The sequence below is a fragment of the Lepisosteus oculatus genome, chromosome 9 (assembly GCF_040954835.1).
Source record: "Lepisosteus oculatus isolate fLepOcu1 chromosome 9, fLepOcu1.hap2, whole genome shotgun sequence".
Taxonomy (NCBI): domain Eukaryota; kingdom Metazoa; phylum Chordata; class Actinopteri; order Semionotiformes; family Lepisosteidae; genus Lepisosteus; species Lepisosteus oculatus.
Window position 1 is genome coordinate 35,249,336 of NC_090704.1, and position 15,785 is coordinate 35,265,120.

The following is a 15,785-nucleotide window of genomic DNA, read 5'->3' on the forward strand; positions in this document are numbered from 1 at the left end:
TGGCACTTGCAATATAAGTCTCCTAAGCCACAAAGAAATTAAGTAAAAAAAACAATCAAAACTACACTTGGCTATTCTGTAATTCTCAACAGCATGGCATCCAATAAAAGCCCTTTGGCTTTCTTTCTATTGGCTTTTGCTTAATTTACTGCATTATTTTTAGTGAGGCTAGCTTTTTGTTTTCAAAGAAAAGCTCCCAATACCTGCCTCTGAAAACATTTTTGTGTAAAGTTCGATATTTTTGTTTGATATTTTAAGCCCTTTTAGAGAGAAATGAATATGGATTTGTTCAACATAAAGGCCGTGCTGTTTTTGCTCTATATTGTGAGAGCATCGTTTGTCACACATTATGTGACCAATGACATTTTCAGACAAAATATGACCAACAGTTTAAGGATGAGGCATACAAGTTTGAAGTCTATCGAAGGGCCATAGCAAGGTACGGAAAACAAAGCAGCATCTTTACCAATATCACAAAAATAAAGCCAAAGAAGGAAGTTAAACAATTAGAGAAACATGAAAAGTCATTTACAGATGGGTAATATAAAAAAATAGGCTTTCCTTTGTTTGGATGGTTTGTTTAGTGGTTTGCCCAACAAAGACATGAAAATTTCAAGAATTAAGGACTTACATGCGTCTGCTAGATCAATGGACATACACATAGTTGGAAAGGCCAAACATGTTAACAAACAGCAGACAATGACGTTAAAAGACGTAAAAGTATTTAGTGTTGTGTTTGATGAGTGTGTGGATATAAACGACACGGCGAAGAGCAATATTTTGACTCAGATGGAATTAGCCGAGAATAGCCGTGTTGCCTTACAGCCATGCACAGCAAAACTACAGGGGAAGATACAGCTAAGACATATATTAACTATTTTGAGGAAAGAGGAATTGATATCAAGAAAATATTTTCTGTGATGACTGACAGCGCCCCTGATATGGTAGGAAAATGGCAGGAATATCTTTATGCCAGGACTTGAAATTATGAGTTTAATAATGTAATGACTATAGTGGTGGAAATAGTGAAAAGTCTTGAAAAGATAATTAGCCAAGAGGTGATCTTAAACATTACGGCCCATGAATCAGACACATAAACTGAAAAAAGACTTTGACAAAATATTAAAACATTAAAAAAAGAAAAGAGTTGATGGACTGAGAGCAAAGCTTGGAAAACGAGAACAGGAACACACAATGGCGCAGTAGATATGGGTAGATACCTCTTTCTCCTCACCCATGTGTAAAATAATAAATAATTGTAGATGTAAAACTACTAAACTGCTGTGGATGTAGAAGAGCAGAACTTTTCTAAGGACTGCAGTAACACAGCTCACCCAGTTATTTAAAAGGTCATGCTAATAATATTTGAATACTTCAGCTTTAATGAAGTTACTGGGCAAGCAGCAAAGCAAAGAAGCCAATCTCACACACTGTTCCTCTTGAATCGGAACTCTGGACGCAGTAGGATTTTACATGTGTCGCAAACGCCACCCAGTGGGAGATAAGGAAAAGGACCTCTGGCACAAAGTTCCAAACTGCAGGACAGCGTGCAATGGAACAAAGATATTTATAACTGTGTGCTCTGTGGTAATTAACGAAGAATGTGCCTTCCTTAAAAAATGCATCAGCCAGCCCCGCAGTATAATTAATCCTGGAACAATTCCATTACCTCGAAGACATGTTCAACTGTTCTGAATCACTGACTTTGCTTGATAAAGCCTTTAACCTAGATTGAATTGGGTTAAAGTAAAATGTCAGCCAACCTACCAAAGACATATTCCTAAATGTCTCTTTGCTACAGGCTAGATACTTGTTACATCTAACCAATGGAAACTGCTATCACGTCCTTCATGTGTAACTGGCACCCTGGCCTCTGTTACTATACTACTAAAATAACATCACAAATTAGCCTTTAACAGCATTTCATGCAAAGCAACTGATGTTTATTGTTCATTGCACACTCTTCCTAAATTAGGTGTTTTTTTGCGAGTTTGTAAATATACAGCATATATCCTATTTTTGATTTAAAATGTTTAAAAATAATATTTTTTCCTCCAATTCAGTGTCATGAGAGAGTTGGAGCCTATCACTCCGCACACATGCACTCAACCTAGAAGCCAATTAACCAACTAGAATGTCTTTGGACTGTGGGAGGAAACCGGAGCACCTGGAGGAATCCCACGCAAACCCAGGGAGAACATACCAGCTCCACACCAATAGCACACCACATCCTGTATCGAACCCCCAGGGTCATCTCTACTCACAAGAAATCCACCACACATGGGGCAGTGCTACGAAGATTGTTCATCCTCTTAGAATCCACAGAGAGAATTCTGACTAAGCGCAGACACAATACTACAGAATGTTTTTGTTCTTACTTGTATTAAATGTTCAGAAGACAAAAGATAAACTGAATAAGCACCAGGTTTCTTTTCATTCATTATCTTCAGCAGACATTAAAAGTTAGACAAAACTGACCAACACCTACTGAAAATATACAGATCAGCATCTTACTGAACACCTGAAAGCTGACTACACACTGAAAGGGTTCCTGAGGGGTCAAACCATTCATAGCGCAGTTTGTCCCCTGTAGTACCACAGGTTCGAATTTGGGCTCTGTGATTAGTCAACTGTGGCCGGTCTTTCTCAAGGACAAGTGCTGCTGAATGGGTTTGAATGAACCAGCGGATCCTACCCACAGTGCAAGCCCCAACTGTGCCTTGGTAGGAGTGCAGTTTTGAAGCGTTCGTCCTCCCTGCCTTGCCCAAGCTCAGCCCCTGGCTGCAAGTGTGGGAAAAAGCAGATGGCCTGACCCAGCACACATTCTCTCTCCTACGCATACGAGGGCTTTAACATTTAGATGGGCAATGAAGCGAGCTGACAAAACCAACCCCGGAAGAAAACCTGCCAATTCTAAATCCCTAAAAAAAATCACCAATTTCTCTTTCCACCACTGTGACAGACAACACAGATAAGTTCCTGCGTTTTAATGTGCCCTTTGCTGCTTCTATAAACAAGACAGTGATCAGCACTGATATCCTTCAGATTTAACTTCTTCACTTCTGGCTGTGTCTGTCAAAGTGAATACTAAAATGCTTAATTAAGATGGCAGGTAATTATCACCTGTGGCAATTTAGTGATAAATGATTACACTTCATTAGATTACAGACTCATTGTGAGTGTTTCTGCAGTACACATGACAGGATAGAAAATGTACCCTGATCACTACAAACCTTCACCAGCAAGAATCATAGACATCTCCGTCATGTGTCACACCTACAATACCTAGTTCCAGTTTGCTCATACCAAGCCCTTTAATATCGCACCAACCTTCAAAAGTTATTAAAAAAACTTTTTCCTCCTATTAACTATTTATGTCTTACATATTTATTTAGAACTCTAAATATCATTTGTCAGGTCAACCTGGCATTGTCATTAAAGACAACAACAAACACAAAATCAATTAATACAAAAATCCATGGCAAATTAGGCTCCTGAGAGTAAACTCAATAAGCAGACATAAAATTTGCATGTGGGACAAATAAAAAACAGTCTCCTCCTGTAAACAAAATGGTTTTGGTTGACTCATCTTGCGTTGTGCTGAATTTCAATACTGAGAACAAGCTGATGTCAGTCTTCATATCAGCTTGACTTCCACACAAACAACTGCAGCTCCTTGTAGTATTTTTTTGGTCCAGAGTTTTAATTTTTATTAAATTAAAAGAAATATTTTACAAATAGTGCATTGAGGTGAAATCTGTACCTGCACTCATGTGCTAGGATTAATGTATAGGTACAGATCATAAAACAATCTGTTACTGCACAGACATTTCTGGAAGAGCAAAAGAAACTGCAATAAGCTGGACACACCACAAAACCAGATCATTGCTGGGCCAAAAAGACTAATACAAAACCAACACAGAAGAAGAAATCGTCCTAAATTGCAGAATCCACAGAGAGACAGCTTCAACAATTTTTTTGGTGTTTCTGCTGCCGAAAGCTATTTCAGCACCTCCAAGTAAAGCAGGATGCGACAGGGAAATAATACAAACTTATTTGGGAGAAAAACAGTTTGCTGGAAAAGAACAGTTCAGTAGAACACCTTGAAGTAGGCAGAGATCCAGTAGGAGTTGCGGAGTTCAGCTGATGCTTACCAATGTGCGGTCACAAAAATGTAGTCAGAAAGTATCCAACAGCAGTCGGTCTCCAAAGGTCCATCACTTATTGTCACCTCCCAGAGCTCCGACTCCTTTTACTGGCAGTACACCTTTTTCCCAGGAAATGTTTTTTTTTAAGAAATCACCAATGATTTCTCATCCACTAAACACAATTTTCAAAAGTGCTCTAAATAAAACACCTCTCTTACCTTTGTTAAAGAATATGGAGGCCATCTGACCCATCTCGACTCGCTCCACAATCTCAAAGTGATCTGGAGAAACACCACGCCCTACAAAACCATAAAAAACATGCAACACCAGAAATAAACTGTTAACTTATTTACTGGGTACCAAAATGGAGACACACAGCATATCAAAGACATAACTGTAATATGCAAACTTTGAGGCCATTTGTTATAATTATAGCAAATTATTATTTTTATTCTTATAATTTAATACAAAGCAGGGTAGAACTTCAGATCTACTTTATTACATACAGTATGCAGTGATTTAGGGATTTGTAAATGAAGATGATTTAATGAGAAAATTAATTTATAGAAAAGGCCTGCAATTCTGGTTTCCAAACCCATCTACATTTACAGAATTGAAAATATAAAAATATATATTGGCACTAGATCAAGGCCGTTATGTAATGCTGGGTAAAATGACTGAATGGCTATTAAACTTGGGGGCATAATTAACAAGAAATAACAGGTCAACAATCAATAATTCACTTTGCAAATCATTAGAATATCTTTCAGACGCAGGGTGTCAAAATGTATCTCTACAGCTGCAAACACAAATCCCCTCTGAAATGCCATCTGTTGAAAGGGGACTGATTACTCACGGACGGAGAGAATGGGATGAGTTTCCGCGTGATCACGGGCTAGCACCTCATCATCTGAATAATCGGATGTGGAATCGCTGTCGTTGATCTAGGGGGGGAAAGAGCAAACATGGTGCTTTAGACAGGAAATACCTTTGATTCACTGATCCATTTGTTCCTGCAGCAACTTCTCTGTCTGGGATAGAGAAATGGAGAAAGCCTAGGCCACCTTACGCAGTCTCTGCACAGACTTCAGCCAGACTCTGAACCTTTTGCTCATCCTTCCCAAGGAAGGCAGCATGCCATGCTGTTGGGTAACTGTTTATTCCTAATTGAGAGTAAAGAGAACAAAAACACTGCTTCAGCACAGAAAACTGTCCCATTTCTAGTTTTGCTAACTGCAAACTCTTCCCTATGACCAAGAGCTCCATAGTACCAACTTGGTTTCCCCTTTGTTTTGGTTTGAGTAAATTTGCCCTGCCCCATGCAACAAGATACATTGATATAGTGTGACTTGATTCAAGGGTCTGCAGCTTGCAAAGCCTGAAATCAAAGTACTATGTAGCTGAAGGAGTGAAGGAATACTCCCCAAAATCATCCTGTGCAGAGGCACTGCTTTCATTCAGTCCTCTGTTACACCCGAAATACTGGGGTCATAGACAATCACTTGACTGACAACCTCACTTGGAACTTTGGCCATAGCTGAGCTTTATGGGGATAATACAGAATGAAAAATAAACGCAATAGACAGCAACGATATTAAGACCTTCTCCAGATACCCAAAGTTGTATACACCATAAGCTCTTGTACCCAAGCCAGGGCCCTACAGAGGCACAGTCCTGCTGGCTTTTGTAGGCAACCGGATGTGATTGATCTAATTAAATCATTCAAAGCCTGGCTGGAATGTAAACCAGAAGCCACTGTACCTATATAGGACTGGAGTTACAGACCCCTTACCTACAGTATGTCAAGACAAAAAGGTAGACATTCCATGCTGCTTACTTCATAGATGTGGAATGCACATAACAATAAATCATATAAAGTATTTAGATTTTCTTTTTTGCCATGTCTTTACACTAGCCCACACTTTGCAACAATTACAATACACTCATCCTTACAGACACCCCTAAAATGGCCCCAGAAAATTATTCCATCAAATGACAGAAACCCACTATTTGGATTGGTTCAGTGCTGGCCTTCAGTTGGTTAAGCATTTGCCAACCAAGCAATTCCTCTTCTCGAGATTCAACCCAACAAGCCCACTTTCAATTGCCATTTGTCAAACAGCAAAGGTTCAGAATATGTTATGAGCAATGTATTTGCCAACATCTGCAAGTTAAAATAGCACAGCATCTGCAAATTGTCAAGAGCAGCTGTTTTGTGCTCCATAAATGATAATGCCTCCCTTCACTCACATCGGGAGAGTGCCTGTTCTTGTGCCCTATAATAAGTGCTCATCATCTAAAATGACACAGATTTGTTACAATTACAGTGCAATTAAGGTAAACATTAGGGCTGTCATAAACTGATTAACAACAACAAAAAAGAGGGGCTAGCGCTGCTTAAACATAAGTTGCAATTAAAGGAAACTCAGTGAATCATAGTAGAAAAAGAATGATCCATGACGGGCTAGCGCTGCTTATCTGTGTGTCTCATGGAGAGCAAGCTGGGGTATGCAAAAAGATCATTCCTAATGCAAGAAATTGTAAAGGGTTAATAAAGTAATGTTATTATTATTATTATTATTATTATATTTGGATAATATATTGCAGAAAACTGCACTGATGCTTCAGCGACAAAACAAAGAATTTGCAGCTTATTGCTGATATGTCAAAGAAAATCCAGTAGAACTGGATAAACTGTGCCAAACCAGCTCTTGCAAATGCAGAATTCTGAAAAGTAGAAGTTTCTCTTCTGTGAAAAACAAATCTTTAAAGGCGGTTACTGCAGGAGAAGGCCGCAGCAGAGAAATGACTCTGAACGGCCTGAGCAGGCAGAACACGCAGAGGGCTACAGAGGCAGAGGAGACAGCTCTGCACATGAGCTTCAATTTGAAAACTACAAAGCAAATTCCTTTACACAGCAAGCTTCCAAAGGCTGACCCTCCGTGTCCTCTCCTGTACGGGTCAGGGTTTTTATCGCTCTGAAAAACAATCATGCTCCTCCTTCTAACTGCTGGAGGGGATGGAGATTAACAGTACAGTATCTCCCAATTCTGTTGGATGGGAGCACTGCAAGTTAAAAAGGTAAAAATTAATGCTGAAGTTTTGCTACATGCATTCATTTCTGCATTTACTCCGTCTGCTCAGGGACTAGGTTTCTTCTGACCACTCGTCTTTCAGTTTGTCTAGGCAGGCATTTCCAACTACGCCCAAAATCCCAAGAAATCCTGTTTCCTTTGAAGCTGCAGCAGATCTGCACAGATCAGAATTTCAAGAGACCAGATGTGGACAATTGGTCCAGATGGTTGTATGATGATGTACTGCAAAATACAGGAAATGAACATTTTTTTCAAACACATTTACTACTGTATATGCATATATATAGTTTTGATGCAATGGACTCGGTGGACTGTAGTACTGACCAGGCTGATATCTGATTCATTGGGGTCACGCAGGCCTCACTGTGAATAAGTAGCTCCGTGCTGATGGATGGATGGACATGTATTTATATTCTCATAAATATAATTTGTTTGCCCTATTCAAACCATTGCCCAAAATTTGGTATACTTACAGAAAGAGCATGAATACATTCAGAGCCAGCTCCAATACGTTAAAACAAAATAAAGTTAAATGTGATTTCCATACTGTGTGGGAACACAACAATAACTCTTCTTGCTACAGAACATGTTCATTTGTTATGGATGCTCAGATCTTGAAGAAAGTCTATCCAAGCAGGGAATAAAGTGAGACAGCCTGAAATCTTTACCAATGTCAGGCTTTTATCATAATTGGAAATGTCATTATGTCTGAAGTTGAAATGCTAAGCCTTAAGCATCTTCCCTTGTAGCCTCGCAGGAAAACAGCGTAATCAATCACTTCCTTGAGTTTTATTTTCTCCGTCAAAACCAGTTAAGTATAAAATGATAAAAAGAACCAACTGCCTTCACAATCATTTAAGCAAGACTAGCATTTTAACACAGGTGGAAGATTAAAATGCCTTCTGCAGCAGACTCATGCAATCCTGTGTTCAGCTTTCTATCTCTATGTTTGGTAGGACAGACATCAAAGCAGGTCAGCAATAGTCGAAAACATTTTACGATGCCATCTATATGTCAAGTCAACTGTAACCACTTTCACACACACATGAGAAAATACAAACATCTTGGGTATAAAGTCAAATACTGATACAGACTGGCCAACACAGAACAGCATGTTTACTGATTAGAACACTTGAGTCTAGGCTGTCCTCCCTTGATAATCTCAGACACCAAGATCCAAAGATAAGGAACACTGTTATAAAAAAACTCAAATGCAATCCTGAAGCCCTGTAGATTGTGCCCAAATGGAAAACTGTTTTCTGGATTTAATTTATTCCAAATAATGAGATTCTTAATTGATATAAGAACATAAGACTGGTTAGAAATGAAAGGAGGCCATCTGGCCACCTGCGTTATTAATAGTTAATTGATGCAAGGATCTCATTCACCTGTTTTACCAAGGCATCAGCTACAAATACAGCTGGGTAGCTTGTTCCTTACTCCCACAACTCTTTTGGTGAAGAACTGCCTTCAAATGAGTCCTTGGTGTTGGAAATACACCACTTTCTATACATCAAGTCATTTAACCAACAGTGCCCTAGATGGCCTATCCTCAATTTGTTTTCTCCTGTTTTTCCATCTATACAGCTCTTAAAAGGTTGTCAGTTAATGATGCCCTGATAATTGTGGAAATATTGCTCTAACAAACTGTCCCTGAGTAAGAATATAGGGGGTTCGGTTGCTATTACTCCAGACACCTGGTGACTGAAACAATTATTGAAAGGCGTGCACAGTTAACGGTCATTCTGAAACTCAACTGACTCCTAGGAAGCTATAATCAACTACAAAAAGGTGTTTTTAAGCAAGTGGTTCAGATAAAGGGTTTCATCAGCCTTAGTGACATATAAGTCCTTTGGCCACAGATGAAGCACCTGCACAAGAAATGCATATTATTCTGAAAATAAAGCATACAAACATTCTTCTACAGATATGTAGCTTTCGCATAAACTGCAGCCTTGACCAGCAGCCTGGGTACCTGAATGAGAGACCTCCTAGGAAAAAATAAGGCTGCTGCTGGAAGAGGTGTCAGTGGGGCCAGGAGGAGGCGCTCACCCTGTGGTCCATGTGAGTCCTAAAGCCCCAGTATAGTGACGGGGACATATAAAGTAAATATGTGCCATCCTTCAGATGAGACGTAAAACCGAGGTCCCGACTCTCTGTGTTCATTAAAAATCCCAGGGCATGGGGGATTTAACCCGGCATCTTGGCCCATCTACAAATTGGCTTCATCACTCTGGTCTCCTCCTCACTGATAGCTGGTGTGTGGTGAGCATACTGGTGCACTATGGCTGTCATTGGATCATCCAGGTGGGGGCAACACAATGGTGGTGGTGGTGGATTACTTTTAAAGCCCTTTGAGTGGAGTGTCCAGAAAAGCACTATATAAGTGTAAACAATTAATAATAATAATATTGTTGTTGTTTATTATTATTAGGAACTGTGGGATATGAGGGACTCTCCATTTAGTGATAAACAATAATGAACAGTAAAGAAATCCTTGAGACCCAGGTGTCTAATGACAAGGATCATACAGGAAAACATTACAGTAATGCTTAAACAAACATGGGTTCAAAAACTGGTTTCAATTTTGTTTCCACCTAGAGCTCACTGGAACACAACACTCACCACCTTCTCAGTTTCCCTCCTTTTCCAGCGTAAATGTGCATTGGCAGCAGCCATGGCTTCGATCACAAACGTTGTCGTCATGTAACTGCAAAAAAAGAAAGAATTCCGGCAGACGTCAATACCACGGGAAATACTGCAAAGACTGATGTGATATCAACCATGTTCACAACCACCCCCAGCAAACTTAAAGCAGTTTTGTGAGAAGTGTGTTTTCTTCTCAGGAGTGAAGTCAAAGACTGCTAAACTAACACTGGAGGTACACTCTTAGGAAAACCAGGAGGACTAGCTTTACCCACAAGCTAGTGTGGGTACAGTGATCCACGCACTCAGTAACTGTCCGATGGGAACTTGCCCTGCTTGCCAGCTCATCATGCTTTCCTGTGTGTTTTTCATAGATAAACACTGCCCCCTTGTGGAGTGTTGCTTATACTAAATTGTTTCAAAGAACAGAAGTTTTAAAAGCTTTCTACAACAATATTAAATCTATGGCAAAGACTTTAATTTTCTACTTTTTAACCTTGATGAACACCTGGTTAGATTTAATTTACAGACCAGTAACTTCAAAACGACTGAGAACTAAGACACAGACACAATCACACACTAGGAAACTTTTGATGAGAAATGACTCTTTCGGTGTCTTTCGGTGATTGATGTAATAACACCGGTCATGTGTCCTCATTTCTTTGCCAGTCACCATTCAAGGCTTGTACTGAGGAACACAAACCTCACAGCACGCTGTGTCATGCAGTGCAATGTGCATTATAGCAGAAAGGTTAACATGCAGTGCATCAGGAAGCACCACCCAAGCCACTGTTTTAAAAGAGCAGACACCCCGCCAATACACTGAGGTTCCTGCCACCTCAGATACATGGTGGTGGTGGAGGGGATCTCTCATTACTTTTAAAGCCCTTTGAGTGGAGTGTCCAGAAAAGCACTATATAAGTGTAAACAATTAACAATAATAATATAGTTGTTGTTGTTTATTATTATAATGATGATGATGATAATGATGATGATGAACTGTGGGATATGAGGGACTCTCCATTTTGTGACAAACAATAATGAAAAGTAAAGATATCCTTGAGACCCAGGTGTTTAACATGCAGTGCATCAGGAAGCACCACCTGAGCCACTGTTTTAAACGAGCAGACACCCCACCACACTGAGGTTCCTGCCACCTCAAATACATCCCTGCAACCATACAGTACAATTATAGTGACAACGGCTGCATCAGCGCAGATTAAGAGCAGTTCAGGTTGTACTGAACACTGTGCTCTAGTTACACTTGGAAAGGGCAGCTTCTCTTTTGTTACTTTCTTGAAGTTAGTCGCCTTCCCGAAAAACCAAGAAATGTATACAGTCTGACATAGCAATACTGCAAGAGTCCAAAGTACAAAGGACTGGATGGGGCGAAGAGTAAGTTGTGGGCAGAGTTGGGGTTTTCAGCCTTTTCTTGCACCAAGCAATACCAGGAAAAACCAATGAAAAAGCTGTAAAAACTGACAGTTTCTCCTCATTAAATTCTTATTTCTAAAGAACATTATAAGGTTTACATCTGTGGATATGTAGCTAGAATAAGCTAAGCTCAGTGCACCACCTGTCTGGTGGAGCCAGAGGAAAACTGGAAAGGCTTTGCATTAGAACCTCATTCATCACATCACACCAATAACTGCTGATCCAGCTCAGGGTCATGGAGGTACGGAGCCTAACTCAGGAAAGTCCCATGACAGGACACACCTTGGATGGAACTCACAGACACAAACATGCAAAAACACACAGCAGGACCAGTTTCCCAGAAGCCAATTAAGCTACCAGTATGCTTTTGCACATGCACCTCCTACAGCTCCCGCTCACTGTAAATCTGAGGTTACTGGAGAACGCTGTTACTCTGGACAGGGTAACAGCTATGACTTTGCATTTATGCTACAATTCTCTCATTTCAGTAACTACAGACTTCTCACCTCATTCAGAAGACAAATCCTCAGATGTAGACCACTTTGTAAAAAAATAAATAATTCTGCTTGATACCAAACTGTCATAAAGAATAAGCTGGCAGCCACTGAGACTATATAAATATCTTCATTGAGGTTGTATGTTCTCCCCATGTTTGCATGGGTTTCCTCCGGCTGCTCTGGTTTCCTCCCCTAGTCTGAAAACGGACTGGTAGGTTAATTGATGTCTGGGAAAACTGGCACTGGTGTGAGTGTACGCGTGTTTGTGTCTGCCCTGTGATGGACTGGCGTCCTGTCCAGGGTGTACCACGCATCGTGCACACTGCTTACTGAGATAGGCCCCAGCTTTGCTGTGACCTTGAATTGGAAGAGGCCCTTAGAAAACAGATCAATGGATGGATTTTACAGCATTTTCACATCTTTTCCCCATTTAGTGTGTGCCAGGGAAGGCAGCACAAAACACGTTTCTGGGTTTGGCTTGTGTCTATGGAATGTGCACTTTGTAGAGCAATGCAACCACTTTATGAAGAGTGATCTAGCAGAGACACTCACCTCATGAACGCCAGGAAGCAGATGAGTGCAAGGCTGACCACCCACCCAGCAGTGGCAAAAGCTTTAGGCATCGTCAAGGCCCCAGTACCAACGATCAGGTTAAACATGTACACCAGACCTACCTAGAGGAGGAGAAAGAAAACACAGGGGTGAGGGGCACAGGGGTGAGATCACACAGTATTCTGCTACCACCAATAACACCAGGAGAACAGCACTGCACCAGAACCTGAACTTCTGCAATGGTGAACACTTTTAGGAAAATATAGCTTGTTTTGAATAAGGATTTACATTCACATAGTACCATGTTTTTTTTTTTAATGATAAAGAAAAAACAGCATTTGAATATGTTTCACCCATAGAATGAGAAATTGTTAATTTTCACCTTAATATGTTTGAAGTTTCAAGCCATTCAAATGTGTATTGGGTGGGAACTAGTAAGACCGATATTACTAATGCTACATGTATACATGTTCATTTAAAAAACGCAAGCTTTCGGATTTCAATGTTAAAAAAATCTAGCATTTTGTAATGTCAACTGAATCGGAGTCTTGCTTTTAAACATTATGGAAGTGTGGAAAAAGCTGCACAGCTGCACACACTCATGAAGTTGATACCCTGACATCTTTCAAGAAACAGCTGGTTGACATCTTCAAGTCAGTTATCTACTAACTACAAAATGGGCTAGATCCTGCATTTGTAACCACTGTTATGTTCTTATGGCTGAATGTTCCACCACCAGCAGACATCACATCAGGTTTAGGAATGGAATTTTGTATGGTCATAAAGAATGACATGAAAAATATATGCAGATTTTATCTCTTGAAGTCATAAATGGCCCACCCCATCATTTTGAACCTACTTAAAAGCTTATTGGAAGACACTGTACCATGATGGAATTACTTTGAAGCCAAGGCTTACTGTATTCACAGAGGTGGACAGTAAGCAAATCTGTCAGACACATTTTGAGAAAAATGCGACCTTTTAAATTATTGAAAAAAATAGAAAAGAGATCTTCAGTTTTCCTTCACACTGGATATTCAATGACCAAGTCCCTACCCAGGTCTTGCGAAACAATAAAAAAAAGCAGCAAGACCTGCAGCTTTCCAGAGCAGACCTGTTTATCACAGAAAACCACTATTACACTTCTCCTTTTTAAAACCCCTGATGCAGCACTGAGTGTGGGCTATTTCAGTTTGATTTTTTTTACTCCTACCGTTCATGATTGTTGCTGACTTAGTGATCCTTTGCATTGAATCTGCTGTTGAGCCTGCTTCACTAGAATCCTGGTAATTGCCTTTCTAACTTACAGAACCAGTAGTCTGCTGAAGAGCTACTGTGCACTATAGCATAAAACTTTAAAGCATGAACATCCATCACTCCATTTCCTCACAAATATTGATGTGCTGCACTGTTTGCATTATCATGTTATCAATATCAATTTTCATTGACAATATAATAGAAATTATAAAGACCTGGCTTGGAAATGTTTAAACTCAATGACTGACATCAAGGCAACCTTCAACTCATGGTCTGCTCCTCAATACTTCTCGTTAAAGCACGCAAATAGCTGTTTAAACTGCTTGTGTTGTTTACATAACAAGCAACTAAAAAGCACTTCACTTTACAAAAATACAATACAATTTACTCATATTTATGGCCAAATACGAATGAACACACTGGTAAAACTAAAACATTCCTTTCACACAGATAAAACGGTATTAGAACACTCACAGGCATTGTAAACTACAGCACAAAACACCGTTCACTCTACCAATATCCTGGAGTATTTACTAGCAAAACAGAGCCATAGTGTGTCACTAGGTTAAGATTAAGAACTGTGCCAAGGCAAACTTCAATATAGTGAGCTGTGATCAAAACCAGGGACTGTAAGATAAAACTGTCACAGCAGATTAGGGTTTACAGTGCAAAAATCCCCTGATTCTTGTGAACTGGTTTCATGACAGGTTATGAACGTTGATAGTGACAGGGCATTGTTCTCTTGTGTCAAGAGAGAAGAAATCTTTTGGCTTGGTGCTTCATCAGCAACTGGAGACCATCATCAGAATTTCTCACGTCCGCACACATGAATAAAAAGATAACAGGAGAACCAGCACCGGTTAGAATGAAGACAAAAAGAAGTGTAGTGCGATCACGGCATACTGGTATGGAGGTGTAGATGTTTTCAGCTTGGTCTTATGTGCTCCTGTGCTGACATTTCCCCGGTGGTGGGACTTCACGAAAAAACGATTTTAACGCTCCAGAGTGCAGCCTTATAATCGTGTGCAAACTGGACCTTGACTGAGTGAAACAGGAATGTCAAGACAAACTTCAGAGCTACCAGCAACCCTCCCTTCAACCGGACGATCGTTACTCACATAAGGGGAATACGGCTCCCCGGTGTCGGTGATGCCTCCAGCCATTCCGATACCGCCGCCTTGGAAGAGAAAGACTCACTTGAAGCAGTCAACTCCAGCCAAAGTTGGAAGAAATAAAATGAATCATGCATTTCAAAAACACTCGCAGTAGCATGTTAGTGCGTGTTTTCTACTTTACAGTCCCACTTCACGGTTATAAGGCTGAAAAGAACAGATGTTTTGAAACTGCGAGGGGTCGAGGTTATTTCCTATCTTCTCTTCGGAAAAACGGTGGTTATTTTTTATAAAAACGTAAGCCATCTTTTGGCTAATAAACTGTAGAATTTGAATGCGGAATTAGTTATAGAGTTTAGAAAGAGCCTATACACAAACCTGCGTTGTTTTTTTAATAGAAGGCATACATATTATTTTGTTCTTCAATAGATCGCACATTTACACTGGAGAGAGGAAAATTATAGAAATGTTCTCTAAAATTCAGTTTGCGCTGTTGTTTGCTTTCGAGACTGTAATGCCATTTGTTCCCGGTATACTATTAAAACGCACATAAAACACATAAAGCCAAGGCATGATACTGCCTGCATTTTACCATACCTGTAGGATCACTCACCTGGGTTACCACAGTGACCAGCAGAAAACACGTCCTTTCCCCCTTGTTCTCCGTGTTTCTACAGTGCTGTCACGGCTACAAAGGCACAACCGGAGAATGGCAAACCGTAAAAGTCGACGCTCATAACCTAATTTCTATTTTCATTTTGCCACTTCCACCACGAACGCAACAACATTCAATTTCCAGCAACACCGCCTCTTCCGCAGCTCTGAGATGTCCAGGTTTTCAGGTGCCTGTCACGAGACCGACGTGGATACAGAAAAGTGAATCTGGCGCCATCTTGGCTCTAATAGACGATATCAATGGCATTGAACTCTAGTCGTCGTAGCGCCAACATGGTGAAATAAGGGGAAACAATTTCGTGGATTGCGCCTGCCCGGCAGTCTCCGTCATGTGGCCAAGGACTCTGTAGGGGGAGCGCGCACGACCCC

The 15,785-nt window shown here is 40.3% G+C and overlaps 1 protein-coding gene across 1 annotated transcript in view; it reads right to left on the reverse strand.

Annotated features, from left to right (window-relative positions):
* The window catches only part of tmem104 (transmembrane protein 104), a 99,624-nt gene extending 83,930 nt beyond the window's left edge, over positions 1–15,694 (reverse strand). The window contains exons 1-6 of the mRNA XM_015356330.2: positions 15,355–15,694; positions 14,748–14,806; positions 12,373–12,494; positions 9,869–9,953; positions 5,005–5,092; positions 4,367–4,447 (exon numbers count right to left, since the gene is read on the reverse strand). Coding sequence (XP_015211816.1) covers positions 4,367–4,447; positions 5,005–5,092; positions 9,869–9,953; positions 12,373–12,494; positions 14,748–14,792 — 421 coding nt within the window. The 5' untranslated portion in view covers positions 14,793–14,806; positions 15,355–15,694. The remainder of the gene's footprint in view (positions 1–4,366; positions 4,448–5,004; positions 5,093–9,868; positions 9,954–12,372; positions 12,495–14,747; positions 14,807–15,354) is intronic.
* Between the last annotated feature and the right edge of the window lie 91 nt (positions 15,695–15,785).